The sequence below is a fragment of the Salvelinus namaycush genome, chromosome 2 (genome assembly GCF_016432855.1).
Source record: "Salvelinus namaycush isolate Seneca chromosome 2, SaNama_1.0, whole genome shotgun sequence".
Lineage (NCBI taxonomy): Eukaryota > Metazoa > Chordata > Actinopteri > Salmoniformes > Salmonidae > Salvelinus > Salvelinus namaycush.
This window is the reverse complement of record NC_052308.1, coordinates 55,278,100-55,299,176: the sequence shown is the minus strand read 5'-3', so window position 1 is coordinate 55,299,176 and position 21,077 is coordinate 55,278,100. Positions and strand designations below refer to the sequence as shown.

The 21,077-nt window shown below is 45.8% G+C and overlaps 1 protein-coding gene across 4 annotated transcripts in view; it reads right to left on the bottom strand.

Moving 5' to 3' along the window:
* The window catches only part of ripor3 (RIPOR family member 3), a 63,428-nt gene that overhangs the window by 16,539 nt on the left and 25,812 nt on the right, over nucleotides 1-21,077 (bottom strand). For 3 of the 4 annotated variants that reach the window (XM_039015246.1, XM_039015238.1, XM_039015262.1), the window contains exons 3-12: nucleotides 9,141-9,293; nucleotides 8,808-8,886; nucleotides 8,150-8,173; nucleotides 7,508-7,561; nucleotides 6,976-7,125; nucleotides 6,199-6,262; nucleotides 6,051-6,094; nucleotides 5,728-5,853; nucleotides 4,763-4,908; nucleotides 1,944-2,073 (exon numbers count right to left, since the gene is read on the bottom strand). In XM_039015246.1, the coding sequence (XP_038871174.1) occupies nucleotides 1,944-2,073; nucleotides 4,763-4,908; nucleotides 5,728-5,853; nucleotides 6,051-6,094; nucleotides 6,199-6,262; nucleotides 6,976-7,125; nucleotides 7,508-7,561; nucleotides 8,150-8,173; nucleotides 8,808-8,886; nucleotides 9,141-9,293 (970 nt within the window). The remainder of the gene's footprint in view (nucleotides 1-1,943; nucleotides 2,074-4,762; nucleotides 4,909-5,727; nucleotides 5,854-6,050; nucleotides 6,095-6,198; nucleotides 6,263-6,975; nucleotides 7,126-7,507; nucleotides 7,562-8,149; nucleotides 8,174-8,807; nucleotides 8,887-9,140; nucleotides 9,294-21,077) is intronic. The other variant, XM_039015253.1, reaches the window with a different exon arrangement.

Sequence of the window (21,077 nt, the reverse complement as noted above, 5' to 3'; positions counted from 1 at the left end):
CTATAGCTTAATAAAACAAGGTAGATATTGGTCTTCACTAGGCTACGACATACAAGTGTCAAGTGTATGATAAGGTCAAAATTGAGTTCAATTGTTAGGGCTGCTGCCTCCAGAGTGGACATACTGTATAGGCCTACTGTGTCGGTGTTGGTTTGATTCCGGGCCATGCCCTCTCAGCACAAATAACTCGATTGACTTGATTTAGTTACACACATTTAAAATATGAACAGTCCAGGGATATTTTACCCCTTATCTCGATAAGAAATGACCGTACTAGACACTTTTGGATAACATAAATAGGAAAGAAATAAAATAATAACAGTAGACTACACCAACAGTTTCCATTCATAGTAGATTTGCCATGGTAAACGATGAAATGCTTTATTTCTATTTTAGAGAATGCTTGTCAAATAGATAAATCACCCAAAAGGACTAAATTATTCAGATTACAGTACCAACCAGAAGTCAAACATATCTTGAAAGACTTTGGTTGCAAGCAGGACTAAGGGTAACACCAACATCATCTTTCAGAGGTGACCAATAATGGTTGCAATTGTGATCAGCTGTGTGTGTGAATTTAGCGCATATTGATGGTTTAACAAGACATCAGCTGGCGATAATCTAGTGCCATCGTTGGTTGCAACAGCCCCCTTGTAATTCGATTATATTCCAAAAGGCTATATTCTGGAGGCCATCCATTACCCTATCCATTGTCACATAATGAAAGGTGTGAAAACCGATAATAGGCTACTGTGTTTTCCTGGCTGAGTTGATGAGCTGATTTGGGCCATCTGTTGATTGACAGATGGAGGCCTAATGTAGAAAAATACACTTTTCTGCAGTATGGATGCTCGCCCACGTTTTATAATTAGGTTATGTATAATTTGTCAATATAGTTCTGATCTTTGGTGTGGATTGAAAGCCTATATTATGTGGCTTTAATGTTTACTTTCGTAAAGCTGTCAAGATGTTTATGCATTTGAACCTATCCAAAGATGATTTCGTTGAGCTGAGACACTTTGTGTAAATTATCAGACTATTCGTTTTACTTCTAGGAAAAATTTAAATAAAAAAAATTAACTTGTGGGGCTCACGTATGCTCAGGCTGATCACTATATTGCCCAGCAATTCATGAGGCTCAGAGATGGAGCGCGTAGCTTAGACTATTCTAGCAAATACTATGGATACATAGGCGAAACGTTTTTTATTATTTTGTTTTAAGCCTTCCCCAAATAACAGCCCTAACTTTAATCATTCGGAATTAACGCCTAAACTGTTAATCTTTGAGTTGTTTCTATTTTAACCCTGTAACCACACACAATTAACCCGGTAACCATGCAGAATGAATGCCTAAAATATAGATATTCATCCATCAGTCATTGGACCAGATTCTAACCAATGCCAATTCTGGAATATGTGTGCCTGACACATGTGTGCCAGGGTCAGTGACTGTAAACACTGGACCACACAGGCACTGAGAAAAACAATAGCTTATTCTGCCTATTGCTTGCCTTCAACATACAGTATACAGATTTCCCCCAATTAAAAATACATCTAGCCCCTACAGATATGTCCATTTATTATAATCCACATAAGAAATCACATAAGACATGCTGTAGCCTGCACATAGCCTACAGAAGTTACAATGTAGGTACGGTACTGCATTGTATACAAACATCTCTTCCGGCTGCCCCCTGGTGGCGATTCAAAATATTTGTTCAGCTATTCAAATCCTCCTGCTGGAGTATTATTTTCCTCTTGTGACGAAAGGGGTAAAATTAAGATCCAACACCTGTATAGTCCCAATCCCAGAGGATAACACATGAAAGTGATCAACTCTTCTATCATTCATTGTCATAGAATACAATAGCATTACAATGAAGGATAGAAGAGTTGGCTATAGCACATACAGTATGGGACGAGGCTATGTCTGGGTCACTCACTATGAAGTATTTCTCTGTGAAGCTGGGTGTGTTGGGAGGGATCCAGCTGTACACCGAGCCCTTCCTGCTGTGGATGGACTGCCTGCTGGATGCAGTGGTGATTGGCCTCATCTCCCCACTGTCAAATGGACTTGGGAGGGAGGAAGGGTGAGAGAGAGAGAGAGAGAGAGAGAGAGAGAGAGAGAGAGAAAGAGAGAGAGAGAGAGAGAGAGAGAGAGAGAGAGAGAGAGAGAGAGAGAGAGAGAGAGAGAGAGAGAGAGAGAGAAAGAGAGGGAGAAAGAGAAAGAGAGAAAGAATGTACACAACCGTTCAAATGTTTCGGGTCACTGTCCATTAAAATAACATCAAATTGATCAGAAATACAGTGTAGATATTGTTAATGTTGTAAAGGACTATTGTAGCTGGAAATGGCAGATTTTTTATGGAATATCTACATAGGCGTACAGAGGCCCATTATCAGCAACCATCACGCCTGTGTTCCAATGCCACGTTGTGTTAGCTAATCCAAGTTTATCATTTTAAAAGGCTAATTGATTATTAGAAAACCCTTTTGCAATTATGTTAGCACAGCTGAAAACTGTTGTCCTGATTAAAGAAGCAATACAACTGGCCTTCTTTAGACTAGTTGAGTCTGGAGCATCAGCATTTGTGGGTTCAATTACAGGCTCAAAATGGCCAGAAACAAAGCACTTTCTTCTGAAACTCGTCAGTCTATTCTTGTTCTGAGAAATGAAGGCTATTCCATGCGAAAAATTGCCAAGAAACTGTAGATCTAGTACAAGGCTGTGTACTACTCCCTTCACAGAACAGCGCAAACTGGCTCTAACCAGAATAGAAAGATGAGTGTGAGGCCCCGGTGCACAACTGAGCAAGAGGTCAAGTACATTAGAGTGTCTAGTTTGAGAAACAGACACCTCACAAGTCCTCAACTGGCAGCTTCATTAAATAGTACACGCAAAACACCAGTCTCAACATCAACAGTGAAGAGGCGACTCCGGGATGCTGGCCTTCTAGGCAGAGTTGCAAAGAAAAAGCCATATCTCAGACTGGCCAATAAAAATAAAAGATTAAGATGGGCAAAATAACACAGACACTGGACAGAGGAACACTGCCTAGAAGGCCAGCATCCCGGAATTGCCTCTTCACTGTTGACGTTGAGACTGGTGTTTTGCGGGTACTCCATTTTTATTTTTATTTTAGTGTAACTCATTCTCAGAGTAAACCAGAAGGTAGTTTATATGGCTGGTGTGCTGACTGAGAAAGCAGGTCAGAATAGCATCATGACAGAATGGAGGAGCAATCAGAAGGCACTTCTTGATAGCCGAGGTTTAGGATCTGGTTAAACTACCAGCACTGTGAAGAGAAACCATGAAATGTCCTCCACCTGGAGTCTATATACCCACTGTAATCTGATCTGTTGTGGTGCAAGGGCAGAGCATTTGTGTGTGTGTGTGTGTGTGTGTGTGTGTGTGTGTGTGTGTGTGTGTGTGTGTGTGTGTGTGTGTGTGTGTGTGTGTGTGTGTGTGTGTGTGTGTGTGTGTGTGTGTGTGTGTGTGTGTGTGTGTGTGTGTGTGTGTGTCCATGGAAGAGGATGGATGAGGTAGTCTATAGTCTGTATAGGATCAGCTGTTCTTTCACAGCTGGGTCATGTTAGAGGAGAGGTACAGTAATTGTCTGGTCTGTGTTTCAGTCAGTTTCAGTCCTCCCTCTCTTAGGAATGAATGAAAAACTGGCTGAGAAAAATGCTTAAATTATCTAAATCTATCTAGCACTGTCTGAGTAGCAGCTGCAAATATCATTCTATTGATCTAATACATGCTACGTTCAATTCTCAGAGAGAAAAAACACATAACTTCCAAACCCATGACCTATAAATAAGAACCAGCAGATATCCCTGACCATGTGACTTGAACAGGTAAAACTCCAGGGTCTAGTTTTTACCTAGTTTCACCTTCGTATAGTTTTATTTGTAAGGAAGATATTTTTATGTTTTACTATTTTTAATTCCTACCTGCACATGTCACCACTAACTTCTCAGTATAATCAGGAATAACTCAGCACCCTATAACCATAACCATATAAACAGTGTACTGATACAAATATTAAAATAAAAGTTTATTTCGAATGAAACCAACACCACCACCTCTCTGTCATGGTTTATACCAGTGACAGTTGGTTCAGGTTCTTTCAATTGCATTCTTCTCTCTACTCCGCCTATCTGCATCTCTGTCTGTCTTGAGCATCTGCTAGCAAACTGGGCCCTCACAGTTTCCTATGCCGATGAGCTCAGGACAGACACAACTGTATTTGTTTCCTGTATTTCAGCCCCTTTTCAGGTGTCCCAACTTTACTTTTTACAAAAACAGTTCAATTTGTCAGCAAGATGCATCAATTAATTCAGGCTACAAGAGTGTTGGCCTAATGACAATCTGCGAATGTAATTACACTTTTTGATGTTTTATAACAGATGTCTATTTCCATTCATCAAATGGCCGGTGCACAGTGCACTGTTTGGATGCTGGAATTATTTTTGAGTGGACGAACGTGAGCAGGTAGCCGACTTTTTGAAGTGATTTGTTTGACAATAAGATGAAAACATCATGACTGGTTGTGTTAATGCCACATTAAAAGGTAATACATGTTTACCGTTATAATACATGTCTTATAATACATGTCTAACCCATACATGTTTTTGTGCATTCACCTGAAGTTCTTTGAAAAAAATAGAGACCCCCCCCAATGTCACGGTATAATTCGTACTCTGCATATAAACATAAACCTTGTAAATAATTTTTCAAATGGCTACCTGGTGTACTTACTTCCACACCACCTCTAATTGGAGCTTGATGGTGCCTAGTTCAGTGATGTCCACTACCATGAGCTGGGGTCGAGACATGAAGAAGTCAGCACTCTTACACATTACCATGCCAACCAGCAGGGAGCCCAGGCCCTTGACCTCTGTTACCTGAGTAGAGACACTTGATTGGTCAGTTGAAACGTCACACAAGGTCAGAAATGTCTTACTCCTCATTCTTTCATGTGTAGACTCTTAACAATACAACTTTCTTCTTTCTCTATCCTTTTCATTCACAACCATTTACTTTTTTTGTTTTTAAGGTGTATTATCATGCACTTGAAGACTACTGTTTCTAGCTTTGAACGTCTGCAACTTCAATTAGACTTAGTTTGACTGGAAATCCTTTGTCCATTGTAAAGATAACTCACTTAGCCAGAAAATGGGCTTCATATCTTTTTCACAGAAGGGATGTTGTTTTCCCCATCAACATAGAATGTAACTTCATCCACATTATGCACTGTATGCCACTGTGTTTCCCGCACACAAAGGACAGGAATAAGCTTGTCATCACTACCCACATGGTCGTCCCTGACAGGATATGACGTTTACACTGGTGTGTGGGCTTGCACCCGTAGAGCATCTGAATGTATTGTCATGTGTGATCCTGATGTGCCTGGATGTACCTGACAGACACACAAATGAAGTTTCCACAGGGAAAATCAACTGCTTTCAACTGCTTCTAAATCTCAAATGTCACCTTATTACCTCTGTAGTAGTGTGCTATGTGACCATACGTTGCTCCAGTCAAAAGTTATACACTATGTATGAGTTAGACTGTCATTTGAGATGCAGCTCAGTCTAAATCTTTAGGGGCCAGTTTCCTAGGCACAGATTAAAACTAGTTCAATACAGATTCTTAATTGAGCAAGCTTTTTAGTCCAGGACTAGATTTAATCCGTGTATGGGAAGCCGCCCCCAAAAGCTCACCTTTATATCAAAGTTCTCGTGGATGTGAGCGAGGAAGATCATCTCCTCCACATCCCATGACTGCCTATCATCCGTCTGGATTTTTCCACGGATCTTCCACCTCTGCCTCCCCAGACGGATCACAACCTGGATGGAAAAAAGCAGACATCTTTGAGACCGTGTCCCATATAGCTCCCTATTCCCTATGAAGTTCACTACTTTTGACCAAGGTCCTTAGAGCTATGGGGATATGGTGCCATTTCGGCCGCAGCCTGAGTCTTTTTCCTCAGTTGTGGTTCCTCAGAGCGTTTTTCACTGGGATATGTTTTGATAGAGGCACTCACTTCGTATTGGTCGCCTGGGCATAGTCGAGCGAAGCCGATCAATCCTGTTGGAATATATTTTTCAGACAAAGTTGAAGCTTGCCATTGAGGTGTGCCATTTTTTGTATTCCATTTCACTAGAATGATGAAGGTTGAACATATGTTTTACCTTTCATTTTGATGTGAAGCTCTCCCAAGAGAATCTCCAACTCCCCCTCCATGACACACATATCCTGAAAGAATTTGTAGGTTATGATCTGCAGTGGATTGCTACTGTACTTCATTTTCACAATGAATTTATTGATCTAACTGGACCTGTAGGAGTTGTCTGCATGATCAGAGACTTAAATTGTCTTGGTAACACTTTACACACAGGTTAACTTTATAAAGTATTTCTAGGTAGTTTGTACGTGGTTTATTATTCGTTTCTAATCTATCTATGAACTAATCAAACCTGTTTATAAACTACTTCAAAATCCTTTAAAGTATACTTGAATATGTCTAATAGATCTTATAGTGAAATTCTGTGTGTGAGAACCCATGACAAGAGAAGACAAATGGGAGATTCAAAGTCCATCTGTGAACCATACCTCCACACTATGTCAGTGGTAAATGGGGTTACGCTAGCTCACGTGTGACCCATACCTTCCCGTGTGACCCATGAAATATGAAGAGTAATGGGCCTTCAGGTGCCCATCAGTGACATGTGACTCCAGACTCAGCGGTTGGCTGCTAAGCGTATAACGTGCGAATTAACTCATGAAACAGGAAGATGAACAAGCTTTTGGTTGTCTGTTTATGTCCCATATCCACCCGTATGTTATAAACATGGCAACCGAAGGACACGTTTGACCAGAGGATCTGTGTATACGGTGTGTGAGATAACCCATGAAATTGTTGAGGTAAATTAAGTTGTGTGGCACCCGGCCGCGTGTGACTGCAATACCTCCAGGCTGTGGCGATGGTTACGGTTGAGTTCCTGCAGGCTCTCTCTGGAAGCCCGTGAAGAGGGCGATAGAGCGAAGGCTTTCTTCATGTTCACCGCCCCCTGACACAGACGCCACTGAATACAGTAAGTCTCGTACAGCTCTTCCACCTGGAAATGTAAATATAAACAGGCAACCATTTTGCCCTCCCTCTGGTTATTTATGAGGCTGTTGCTCCCACATGGTGTTATTCTTCCTGATGCATCGATGCACATTGGCTGGTGGGAAAATCCCTCAGTGTATGACTGTGTTGGAGACAGAATTGACACTACATAGACCTACATAGAGGTCATAGAAGTGTGGCCTGTGTGGTCTAGCGGTTTGTGCTGTTGATCCCGGCATGCATGTATACCGGAGACAACATGGGTTCGAAACTGAACCACTGCCCCTCTGACTCATAGATGTCATACCTTTCCTGTCATCTCTTCAGTATCATGTCTGTTAAATAAAAACACCAGCAATATGCATTAGGAAAGTTATGGAAGTTGTTACCTTGCTGATTTGGAACTCCAGTCTTCTTATGTATCTCTCCAATGCTCGGATCTCCTGACATCGCAAAATCAAGTGGTACATTTTATGACAACAATTTTTAAATGTAATTTTTAAAAATGGTCTTCTTTTTTTTACCCCTTTTTCATGGTATCCAATTGGTAGTTACAGTCTTGTCTCATCGCTGCAATTCCCATACGGACTCGGGAGAGGCGAAGGTCGAGAGCCGTGCATCCTCCGAAACACAACCCAACCAAGCCGCACTGCTTCTTGACACACTACCCGCTTAACCCGGAAGCCAGCCACACAAATGTGTCGGAAGAAACACTGTACACCTGGCAACCGTGTCAGTGTGCATGCACCCGGCCTGCCACAGGAATCGCTAGAGTGCGATGGGACAAGGACATCCCTGCCAACCAAACCCTCCCCTAACCCGGACGACGCTGGGCCAACTGTGCACCGCCCCATGGGTCTCCCGGTCGCGGCCGGCTGTGACAGAGCCTGGACTCGAACCAGGATCTCTATTGGCACAGCTAGCACTGCAATGCTGTGCCTTAGACCACTGCACCACTCGGGAGGCCCCATGACAATTAATTTTGACCATTCGAAAAATAATAAGAGAGCAGGCAAAAAACGGTATCTCACCTTCTCCAAATCATACAGAAAAGCCTGAAAACAAAGGATTGTCTAGGTTTATTTCTGGGAGATCTATATGTTTTATGAACTCGATACAAAAGCTATGTCTTAAAAGTTGTTTCTTTATTCCTCACATTCTCTTTCCTCGCCTCTTTCTCAAACCGTTTTGGAGGAAGAGATCCTAGATGAGGAACCTCAGATATTCTGCTCCAATGTGCTTTGAGGAGACGAGAAGAGTGGACGTGAGAGATTGAGAAAAGACTGTTGATAAAGAGCCTAAATTGTTCATTGTGACTGGACTGTGTACTAGTGGAGACTTTCTTTTCCATGTGTTTACTGCAGTTCCACTCATTACACTCTTAGAAAAGAAGGTTATATCTGGAACCATAAAGGGCTCTTCAATTGTCCCAGTAGGAAAACCCTCTGAAAATATTTTATTTGTGGTTATTAGTGGAATCCTTTCATTAATACAAGGTTCTTCGTGGAATCGTTTGTCCACTAAAAGGTTTTAAGTAGAACCGTTTTCACCACCAAAGGGTTATACCTGGAACCAAAAAGTGTTCACCTATGGTGACAAACAAATAAACTTTTTTTATCTAGGAGTGTAATGCAATGAGCCCATACTTCCCATTTTCCCATCCAACAACCTCGACTACTATATACTCACCAGTCTGGAGTTCCTCTTGGTGTCTCTTTGCTGGGAGGACAGGAAGTCCATCTCCGTCTGATGGCCATCTAGATACTCCCTGCCAACAAAGCTCAATATCAGCCACCAAGCACTGTGCGTGATGCTGATTCGTGCTGTACAGTACATGAGACTTCTGAATTAACAGCGAGTTGCCCTGATGCACAGATCTAAGATCAGCTTATGTTTCCCCAAGCGTACCCCCCCCCCCCCCACCAATTAAAAGGGAAAACATAAAACCTTAGATCGGCGACTAACCTTAGATCACTCTTGTCTACTCCTTTGGACATTCATATGATTGGAGTTGCTACTTACTTGAGGCCTTTCCGTAAGGCCTGGAATATCCGGTCCACCTGCTCAGGTTGCTGTCCCCAGATACTGGCTCCCATCCGACTGGGAGAGGGATGCACCCTGGTAGATTTCCCCGACAGGGCCTTGGATCGAAAAGAGTTCTGTAAAGGGGAGACCCTGTATGGAGGAGAGGATGAAGAAGGCAAGCATTTACACACAGTGCTGATTGCGTCTCAAATGGCACCCTATTCCCTATATAATGCATTACTTTCGACCAGAGTCCTATGAACCCTGGTTAAAAGTACTGCACCATATAGGGCACTCCAGTCCTCGAGTACCCCCAACAGCACACCTTTTTGTTGTAGCCCCGGACAAACTCACCTGATTCAACTCATTGAGGGCTTGATGATCAGTTGACACATTGAATCAGGTATGCTTGGATTTAGGGTGCCATTTGGGACACATGCAATGTATTGTAATTACTGAGGTATTTATGATATGTCAAATATGTGCTGTATGTCCATGTATGTCATAGCTTAGTTTACACATCCTGGTTGACTCAATCAACATATTTATCGCCAGAGTTGGGAAGTAGTGAACTACATGTACAGGTAACTGTCAAAATAAAGGAAACACTTGAGTAAATGAGGGATACAAAGTATATTGAAAGCAGTTGATTTCACACAGGTGTGGTTCCTGAGCAATTCTTAAGAAAATAACATCCCATCATGCTCTGGGTCATGTATAAAAATCAAATCAAATCAAATTGTATTGGTCACATACACATGGTTAGCAGATGTTTATGCGAGTGTAGCGAAATGCTTGTGCTTCGAGTTCCGACAGTGCAGTAATATCTAACAAGTAATCTAACAATTCCACAACAACTACCTTATACACACAAATATATGGATGAGCGATGGCCGAGCGGCATAGGCAAGATGCAATAGACGGTATAAAATACAGTATATACAGTTGAAGTCAGAAGGTTACCTACACCTTATCCAAATACATTTAAACTCAGTTTTTCACAATTCCTGACATTTAATCCTAGTAAAAATTCCCTGTCTTAGGTTAGTTAGGATCACCACTTTATTTGAAGAATGTGAAATGTCAGAATAATAGTAGAGAGAATGATTTATTTCAGCTTTTATATCTATCATCACATTTCCAGTGGGTCAGAAGTTTACATACACTCAATTAGTATTTGGTAGCATTGCCTTTAAATTGTTTAACTTGGGTCAAACGTTTCGGGTAGCCTTCCACAAGCTTCCCACAATAAGTTGGGTGAATTTTGGCCCATTCCTCCTGACAGAGCTGGTGTAACTGAGTCAGGTTTGTAGGCCTCCTTGCTCGCACACACTTTTTCAGTTCTGCCCACAAATTGTATATAGGATTGAGGTCAAGGCTTTGTGATGGCCACAAATACCTTGACTTTGTTGTCCTTAAGCCATTTTGCCACAACTTTGGAAGTATGCTTGGGGTCATTGTCCATTTGGAAGACCCAGTTGCGACCAAGCTTTAACTTCCTGACTGATGTCTTGAGATGTTGCTTCAATATATCCACATAATTTTCCTCCCTCATGATGCCATCTATTTTGTGAAGTGCACCAGTCCCTCCTGCAGCAAAGCACCCCCACAACATGATGCTGCCACACCAGTGCTTCACGGTTGGGATGGTGTTTTTCGGCTTGCAAGCCTCCCACTTTTTCCTCCAAATATAACGATGGTCATTATGGCCAAACAGTTCTATTTTTGTTTCATCAGACCAGAGGACATTTCTCCAAAAAGTACGATCTTTGTCACCATGTGCTGTTGCTAACCGTAGTCTGGCTTGTTTATGGTGGTTTTGGAGCAGTGGCTTCTTCCTTGCTGAGCAGCCTTTCAGGTTATGTCGATATAGAACTCGTTTTACTGTGGATATAGATACTTTTGGACCTGTTTCCTCCAGCATCTTCACAAGGTCCTTTGCTGTTGTTCTGGGATTGATTTGCACTTTTCGCACCAACGTACGTTCATCTCCAGGAGACAGAACGTATCTCCTTCCTGAGAGGTATGATGGCTGCGTGGTCCCATGGTGTTTATACTTGCGTACTATTGTTAGTACAGATGAACGTGGTACCTTCAGGTGTTAGGAAATTGCTCTCAAGGATGAACCAGACTTGTGGAGGTCTACAATCTTTAGTTCTTGGCTGATTTCTTTTGATTTTCCAATGATGTCAAGCAAAGAGCCACTGAGTTTGAAGGTAGGCCTTGAAATATATCCACAGGTACACCTCCAATTGACTCAAATGATGTCAATTAGCCTATCAAAAGCTTGACATCATTTTCTGGAATTTTCCAAGCTGTTTAAAGGCACTGTCAACTTAGTGTATGTAAACTACTGACTCACTGGAATTGTGATACAGTGAATTATAAGTGAAATAATCTGTCTGTAAACAATTGTTGAAATAATTACTTGTGTCATGCACAAAATAGATTGCCAAAACTATAGTTTGTTATACTATAGAGTGGTTGAAAAATGAGTTTTAATGACTCCAACCTAAGTGCATGTAAACTTCTGACTTCAACTGTATACATATTTTTGTTTTAAGTCATCCCAAGTGGATGGGGTTGGTGGGGGGGACATATACCTATACCTCCTTTTTATATATTGTTTGCCACCTTGGATGGCTGAGTTGGTTCCCTCCAGAATCCCTTTCCCTATGTGTAAACTTGATTATGTTCGCCCTGGACAGAGCTCTACTTAGGTTCAGTTTAACATGGTAGCATTTTGCTCTAGTCTAGGAGAGGTAGATGCTGCCTTCCGACAGGGGGAAGGCCAGCATAGGGGTCCAAGGTTTTCTTCTGGGTATTTTGTTGTTTTTTTATTTATTTTTATTTTATTACTCTGACCTTTCAGATCGTACTAACATTCATTTCTGATTACTATGACTATGCCTAATTCACATACTCTAGGCTCCACATGCGTTATCAGCTGGAACATGAAAGGAATTAACCAGGTGGTCAAGCGTAGCCGAGTGTATGCTCATCTTAAGTCCTTAAATCCGGACATTGTTTTTCTCCAAGAGACCCATCTCCGGTCCAGCGACCATGATAAACTAAAGAGAGGATGGGTAAACCCAATATTTCACTCCAACTTTGGTTTTAAGGCCAGAGGGGCAGCCATCCTTATCAGAAAAGGCTCCTCCAAAGTAATTTCAGATACTAATGGCAGATATATTATAGTGATGGGGAAATGTTTAGCACACAGATTATTCTGGCTAACCTCTATGGTCCTAATTGGGATGACGCTCAATTTTTCTCTGACCTCATCTTAACACTTCCCGACCTTAACTCTCATCATTTGATATTGGGCAGAGATTTCAATTGTGTATTGCATCCAAGTCTAGACAGGTTCAGACCGAAGCCCAACAATGTAATTTCAAAATCAGATGCAGTAATCAACTAATTTGTAGAATCCTAATGTCACGCCCTGACCTTAGTATTCCTTGTTTTCTTCATTATTTTTGGTTAGGTCAGGGTGACAAGGGGTGATATATGTTTTTTGTCCTGTCTAGGGTTTTTGTATGTTTATGAGGTTTGTTACTAGTCTAGGTGTTTTGTATGTCTATGGTTGCCTAGATTGGTTCTCAATTAGAGGCAGCTGCTTATCGTTGTCTCTGATTGGGAACCATATTTAGGCAGCCATATTCCTTGAGCATTTCGTGGGTGATTGTCTTTGTGAGGTTGCATGTCTGCACTCATTGTTTATAGCGGTCACGTTCGTTTTTTTTGTATTTTTGTTTGTTCAGTATATTTCTTTATTAAAAGAAGTATGTCTTCAAATCACGCTGTGCCTTGGTCTCATCACTACAACGTTCGTGACAGAATCACCCACCAAAAAAAGGACCAAGCAGCGTGGTATCGGGCAGCAGCAGAAATCTCTGGACTCATGGACATGGGAGGAGATTCTGGACGGAGAAGGACCCTGGGCACAGGCTGGGGAATATCGCTGTCCCAAGGCAGAGCTGGAGGCAGCGAAAGGTGAGCGGCGGTGGTATGAGGAGGCAGCACAGCAGCGCGGCTGGGACTTGAGGCAGCCCCAAAAATGTATTGGGGGGGGCACACGGGGAGTGTGGCTAAGTCAGGTAGGAGACCTGAGCCAACTCCCCGTGCTTACCGTGGAAAGAGAGTGACCGGGCAGGCACCGTGTTACGCGGTGAAGAGCACGGTGTACCCAGTGTGCATACGTAGCCCGGTGCGCTACATTGCAGCTCCTCGTATCGGCTGGGCTAGAGTGGGCATCGAGCCAGGAGTAATGAAGCCGGCTCAGCGCATCTGGTCTCCAGTGCGTCTCCTCAGTCCGTGTTATATGGCACCAGCCCTACGCACTGTCTCTCGTGGGTCTGCACAGCCCAGTGCGTCCTGTGCCTACGCCCCGCAAGTGCCGGGCTAAAATCAACATCCAGCCAGGACGGGTTGTTCAGGCCCTTAGTTCGAGACCTCCAGTGCGCCTCCACGGACCGGTCTATCCTGTGCCTCCTTCAAGGACCAGGCCTCCAGTAGATCTCTCCAGCCTGGTGAGTACTATGCCTGTTCTAAGAACCAAGTCTCCTGTGTGTTCCTCCAGTCCGGACGCTCCAGAGCCTCCCTCCAGTCCGGACCCTCCAGAGCCGCCTGTCTGTCCTGAGCCGCCAGAGCCGCCCGTCTGTCCTGAGCCGCCAGAGCCGCCCGTCTGTCCTGAGCCGCCAGAGCCGCCCGTCTGTCCTGAGCCACCCGTCTGTCCTGAGCCGCCTGAGCTGCCCGTCTGTCCTGAGCCGCCTGAGCCGCCCGTCTGTCCTGAGCCGCCCGTCTGTCCATTGTCTTGATCACGTTGAGGGAGAGGTTGTTGTCCTTGCACCACACTGTCAGGTCTTTGACCTCCTCCCTATAGGCTGTCTCGTCATTGTCGGTGATCAGGCCTACTACTGTTGTGTCATCGGCAAGCGTAATGATGGTGTTGGAGTCGTGCCTGGCCTTGCAGTCATGAATGAACAGGGAGTACAGGAGGGGACTGAGCACACACCCCTGAGGGACCCCCGTGTTGAGGATCAGCGTGGCGGATGTATTGTTACCTACCCTTACCACTTGGGGGCGGCCCGTCAGGAATCCAGGATCCAGTTGCAGAGAGAGGTGTTTAGTCCCAGGGTCCATAGCTTTGTGATGAGCTTTGAGGGCACTATGGTGTTGAACGCTGAGCTGTACTCAATGAATAGCATTCTCACATAGGTGTTCCTTTTGTCCAGGTGTGAAAGGACAGTGTGGAGTGCAATAGAGATTTCATAATCTGTGGATCTGTTGGGGCAGTATGCAAATTGGAGTGGGTCTAGGGTTTCTTGGATAATGGTGTTGATGTGAGCCATGATCAGCCTTTCAAAGCACTTCATGGCTACAGACGTGAGAGTCATTTAGGCAGGTTACCTTAGTGTTCTTGAGCACAGGGACTATAGTGGTCTGCTTGAAACATGTTGGTATTACAGACTCAGACAGGGACAGGTTGAAAATGTCAGTGAAGACACCGGTCAGTGCATGCTCGGATTACACAATCTGGTAATCCGTCTGGCCTTGTGAATGTTGATCTGTTTAAAGGTCTTACTCACATCGGCTACGGAGAACGTGATCACACAGTCATCCGGAACAGTTGAAGCTCTCATGCATGTTTCAGTGTTACTTGCCTCGAAGCTAGCGTAGAAGTAATTTAGTTCGTCGGGTAGGCTCGTGTCACTGGGCAGCTCTCGGCTGTGCTTCCCTTTGTAGTCTGTAATAGTTTTCAAGCCCTGCCACATCCGACGAGCGTCGGAGCCAGTGTAGTACGAATAGATCCTTGTCCTGTACTGACGCGTTGCCTGTTTGATGGTTCGTCGGAGGGCATAGTGGGATTTCTTATAAGCCCCGTTCCTTGAAAGCGTCAGCTCTACCTTTTAGCTCAGTGCGGATGTTGCCTGTAATCCATGATTCTGGTTGGGGTATGTACGTACAGTCACTGTGGGAACGACGTCATTGATGAAGCGACCAGTGACCGATGTGGTGTACTCCTCAATACCATCGAAAGAATCCCGGAACATATTCCAGTCTATGCTAGCAAAACAGTCCTGTAGCTTAGGATCTGCTTCATCTGACCACTTTTTTATTGACCGAGTCACTGGTCCTTCCTGCTTTAATTTTTGCTTGTAAGCAGGAATCAGGATGATAGATTTCTGGTCAGATTTGCCAAATGGAGGGTGAGGGAGAGCTTTGTACACGTCTCTGTGTAAGGAGTAAAGGTGGTCTAGAGTATTTTTCCCGCTGGTTGCACATTTAACATGCTGGTAGAAATTAGGTCAAATGGATTTATTTATTTAAGTTTCTCTGCATTAAAGTCCCCGGCCACTAGGAGCACCGCCTCTGGATGAGCGTGTTCCTGTTTGCTTATGACGGTATACAGCTCATTGAGTGCGTTCTTAGTGCCAGCATCAGTCTGTGGTGGTATGTAGACAGCTACGGAAATAGAGATGAAAACTCTCTAGGTAGATAATCGGGTATACAGCTTATCATGAGATACTCTACCTCAGGCAAGCAATACCTTGAGACTTCCTTAGATATCGTCCACCAGCTGTTGTTTACAAATCTACATCGACCGCCACCCCTTCTCTTACCAGAGGCTGCTCTTCTATCCTGCCGATACAGTGTATAACCCACCAGCTGTATGTTATTGATGTCGTTGTTCAGCCACGACTCGGTGAAACATAAGATATAACACTTTTTAATGTCCCGTTGGTAGGATCTATGTGCTTTTAGTTCGTTCATTTTATTATCCAGCGATTGAACGTTGGCCAATAGGACCGATGACAAAGGCAAATTAGTCACTCGTCGGCGGATCCTCACAAGGCACCATAATCTCCTTCGGTGATAACTCTTCCGTCTCTTTCTCCTGCAAATGACTGGGATGAGGGCCTGTTCGGGTGTCTGGAGTAAATCCCTCTTGTCCAACTCATTAAAGAAAAATTATTTGTCCAATTCAAGGTGAGAAATTGCTGTTCTGATGTCCAGAAGCTCTTTTCGGTCATACGAGACGGTAGCAGCAACATTATGTACAAAATAACTTACAAACAATGTGAAAAAACAAACAAAATAGCATGGTTGGTTAAGAGCCAATAAAATGGCAGCCATCCTCCCCGGCGCCATTACAATTGTATGCTGTAGTGTTAAGATTTCCCTCCACTGGAACTAAGGGGCCTAGCTGCAACCACGAAAAACAACCCCAGACCATTATTCGTTCTCCACCAAACATTACAGTTGGCATTATGCATTCCGGCGGGTACCATTCTCCTAACATCCGCCAAACCCAGATTTGTCCGTCTTACTGACAGATGGTGAAGCGTGATTCATCACTCCAGAGAACGCGTTTCCACTGCTTGTCACGCCCTGACCATAGAGAGCCCTTGGTTCTCTATGGAGTGTTAGGTCAGGGCGTGACTAGGGGCTGTTCTAAGTTCATTATTTCTATGTTGGTGTTTTGTATGGTTCCCAATTAGAGGCAGCCGGTAATCGTTGCCTCTAATTGGGGATCATATTTAGGTAGCCATTTTTCCCACCTGTGTTTGTGGGATATTGTTTGTGTTTGTGCTGGTTGCACCACGTAAGTCACGTTTGGTTGCTTGTTTTTTTTATTTATTTTTTTAAGTTTCACTTAAATAAAAGATGTGGAACTCAACACACGCTGCGCCTTGGTCCATCCATTATCAAGACCGTGACAGAATGTCCCACCACTCAAGGACCAAGCAGCGTGTGATGGTAAAGGAGTTTTGGACCTGGGAAGAAATCATGGGAGGTTGTGAGACCCTTCCTTGGAAGGAGACACCAAGGAAGGTGGAGGGACAGCGACAACACCGGGGACCACGGCCACAGGAGCTGGCAGCTGAGCAGCGGAAAGTGCCAGAACCCGAATGGGAGTCTCTGGAGGAGTTCAATGAGGGATACCGGAGAGAGGTTTTGGCGAGGAGCGTGACACCAGTCCGGTGCCATCTGTGCCAGCTCCCCGCACTCGCCCTGAAGAGCCAGAGACCGCCAGGGAGGCAATGGAGAGGTTGGGAGATAGAGAGAGGAGAGAAATGTTATGTAGGTGTGTTCTGCATGGCATCCGACCTGAAGAGCCTGTCAGCAGTCTGGTGAGTCCTGTGCTAGCTCTCCGCACCCTTCCTGAAGTGCGTGTCACCAGTCCGGGGCAACCTGTGCCGGCTCCACGCATCAGGCCTCCAGTGCGCCTTCCCAGTCCGGTACGTCCTGTGTCAACTCCCCGCACTCGCCCTGGAGTGCGTGTCACCAGTCCGGTGCCACCTGTGCCGGCTCCATGCACCAGGCCTCCAGTGCGCCTCCCCAGTCCGGTATGTCCTGTGCCAGCTCCCAGCACTCTCCCTGAAGTGCGTGTCACCAGTCCGGTGCCACCTGTGCCAGCTCCACGCACCAGGTCTCCAGTGCGCCTCCCCAGTCCAGAGCTTCCAGCGACGGTTCACAGTCCGTAGCTTCCGGCGACGGTTCACAGTCCGGAGCTTCCGGGGACGGTTCACAGTCCGGAACCTCCGGCGACGGTTCACAGTCCGGAACCTCCGGCGACGGTTCACAGTCCAGAACCTCCAGCGACGGTTCACAGTCCAGAACCTCCAGCGAAGGTTCACAGTCCGGAACCTCCAGCGACGGTCAACGGTCCGGAACCTCCAGCGACGGTCAACGGTCCGGAGCTTCCAGGCAAGGTGTCCAGTTCTGCTCCATGGCCGGAGCCTTCCTCTGCGCCGGTGCCCAGTCCAGGCACGGCGTCCAGTCCCGCTCCATGGCAGGAGCCCTCCTCTGCGCTGGTGCCCAGTCCAGGCACGGCGTCCAGTCCAGCTCCAAGGCCGGAACCTTCCTCTGCGCCGAGGTCCAGTCCAGGCACGGTGCCCAGTCCAGGCACGGCGTCCAGTCCAGCTCCATGGCCGGAGCATTCTTCTGCGCCGATGCCCAGTCCAGGCACGGCGTTCAGCCCGGCGCCATGGCCGGATCCGGGGTCTGGGCGGGGGCTACGACCTGCACCGGAGCCGCCACCGACACTAGTCACCCCCCCTACCCTCACCATTTGGTTTCAGGTTTTGCGGCCGGAGTCCGCACCTTTGGGGGGGGGGGGTCAGAGCGTGTTAGGTCACGCTCTGACCTAACACTCCATAGAGATCCAAGGACTCTCTATGGAGTGTTAGGTCAGGGCGTGACTAGGGGGTGCTCTAGTTCATTAAATAAAATATGTGGAACCCAACACACGCTGCGCCTTGGTCCGTCCATTATCAAGACCGTGACACTGCTCCAGAGTCCAGAGCTTTACACCACTCCAGCCGACACTTGGCATTGATCCTAGGCTTGTGTGCGGCTGCTCGGCCGTCGAAACCCATTTCATGAAGCTCCCAATGAACAGTTCTTGTGCTGACGTTGGTTCCAGAGGCAGTTTGGAACTCGGTAGTGAGTGTTGCAACCGGGGACAACCAAGGACAATTTTTATGCTCTATGCGCTTCAGCGGTCCCGTTCTGTGATCTTGTGTGGCCTACCACTTTGCGGCTGAGCCATTGCTGCTCTTAGTTTCCACTTCCCAAAAACAGCACTTACAGTTGACCGGGGCAGCTCTAGCAGGGCAGAAATTTGCTGAACTGACTTGTTGGAAAGGTGGAATACTATGACAGTGCCAGTTGCGGTCAGTAGTTGTGGTCAATAGTTGTGGTAAGTAATTGTGTTGAAGGTTCTTTGGTCCCTACAGTATGGACCTGGTCAGTAGTTGTGGCCAGTAGTTGTGTGGTCAGTAGTTGTGTGCTTGTGGTCAGTAGTTTTGTGGTTGTGGTCAGTAGTTGAGGTCATAACTTATATGGTTCAGTGGTTTTGTGGTTATTAGTTGTGTGGTTGTGGTCAGTAGTTTTGGTTTAGTAGTTGTGGTCAGTAGTTGTGTGGTTGTGGTCAGTAGCTATGGTCAGTAGTTATGGTTAGTAGTGGTCAGTCATTGTGGTCCCAAGTTTTGTAGTTGTGTTCAGTAGTTGTGGTCAGTAGTTGTGATCAGTAGTTTTGTGGTTGTGGTCAGTAGTTGAGGTCAGTAGTTGTGGTCTTTAGTGGTTAGTCGTTTTGGTAAGTAGGTGTGTGGTCAGAAGTTGTGTGGTTGTGGTGAGTAGCTAGTTGTGGTCAGTAGTGGTCAGTAGTTTTGTGGTTATGGTCAGTAGTTCTGGTTCAGTAGTTTGGGTCAGAGGTGTATGGTTGTGGTCAGTAGCTGTGGTCAGTGTCTAAACTACAGTTGTTGCGTGTGAAAACTGAAAGAAGTGCGATGAGAAGTGATCAGGTGAAATATGAAGCGAGTGAACGGAGACAGCTTCACTCCATCCAATCAGAGCAGCAGGATCAACGTACATCCCGCTCTTCTCTTTACAGACAGACAGTGGAAATCTTTCTCACACTCTTCATTGGTCTGTGTGGTCATATACCCTGTATGTCACCATGAAAGCTTTATAATGAGATATCCGTTGACAAATTTGAATAGCAGAGAAGTTTACTTTTTCTAACTTGTTAGGAAAGTGGTAAAAATGTCAGTTGTTTTAAAATTATACAGAAAATGTTGTTGATGCAGTTACTAAAACAGCTGTAACGTTGCATCAGTACCAGATAATGCAGTTCCGATTTCAGATTGTAACGTTCGTCTGGTGGTGTATGAACGGACCAAGGCGCAGCGGGTGATGAATACATAACTGAATTTATTTACAAGACGAAACACTGACAAAACACTAGAACAAACTACAAAACAATAAACGAAGGCAACAGACCTGAAACAAACGAACTTACATATAGACAAAGGACGCAAGAACAGGAACAGACTACCTAAAACGAACGAACAAACGAAACAGTCCCATGTGGATTACACAGACACAGGAACAATCACCCACCAACAAACAGTGAGAACAACCTACCTTAATATGACTCTCAATCAGAGGAAACGTCAAACACCTGCCTCTAATTGAGAGCCATACCAGGCAACCCAAAACCAACATAGAAACAGAAAACATAGACTGCCCACCCAAAACTCACGCCCTGACCAATAAACACATACCAAACAACAGAAAACAGGTCAGGAACGTGACAGAACCCCCCCCTCAAGGTGCGAACTCCGGACGCACCCCTACAACTCAAGGGGAGGGTCTGGGTGGGCATCTGTCCGCGGTGGCGGCTCCGGCGGTGGACGAGGACACCACTCCACCACTGTCTTTGTCCCCCTCCTTAGCGTCCTTTGAGTGGCGACCCTCGCCCCCGACCATGGTCCAGGAACCTTCACTAAGGCCCCTCCTACATAGAGGAGACAGCTCAGGACAGAGAGGTAGCTCAGGACAGAGAGGTAGCTCAGGACAGAGAGGTAGCTCAGGACAGAGAGGTAGCTCCGGACAGAGAGGTAGCTCCGGACAGAGAGGTAGCTCCGGACAGAGAGGTAGCTTAGGACAGAGGGACAACTCTGTACTAATGGCAGCTCCGGACTGAGTGGCAGCTCCGGACTGAGTGGCAGCTCCGGACTGGGTGGCAGCTCATGACTGAGTGGCAGCTCATGACTGAGTGGCAGCTCATGACTGAGTGGCAGCTCCTGACTGAGTGGCAGCTCATGACTGAGTGGCAGCTCATGACTGAGTGGCAGCTCCTGACTGGAGGGCAGCTCATGACTGGAGGGCAGCTCATGACTGGAGGGCAGCTCATGACTGGAGGGCAGCTCATGACTGAAGGGCAGCTCTGGCAGCTCCTGACTGGCTGGCGGTTCTGGCAGCTCCTGACTGGCTGGCGGATCTGGCAGCTCCTGACTGGCTGGCGGATCTGGCAGCTCCTGACTGGCTGGCGGCTCTGGCAGCTCCTGACTGGCTGGCGGCTCTGGCAGCTCCTGACTGGCTGGCGGCTCTGGCGGCTCCTGACTGACGGACGGCTCTAGC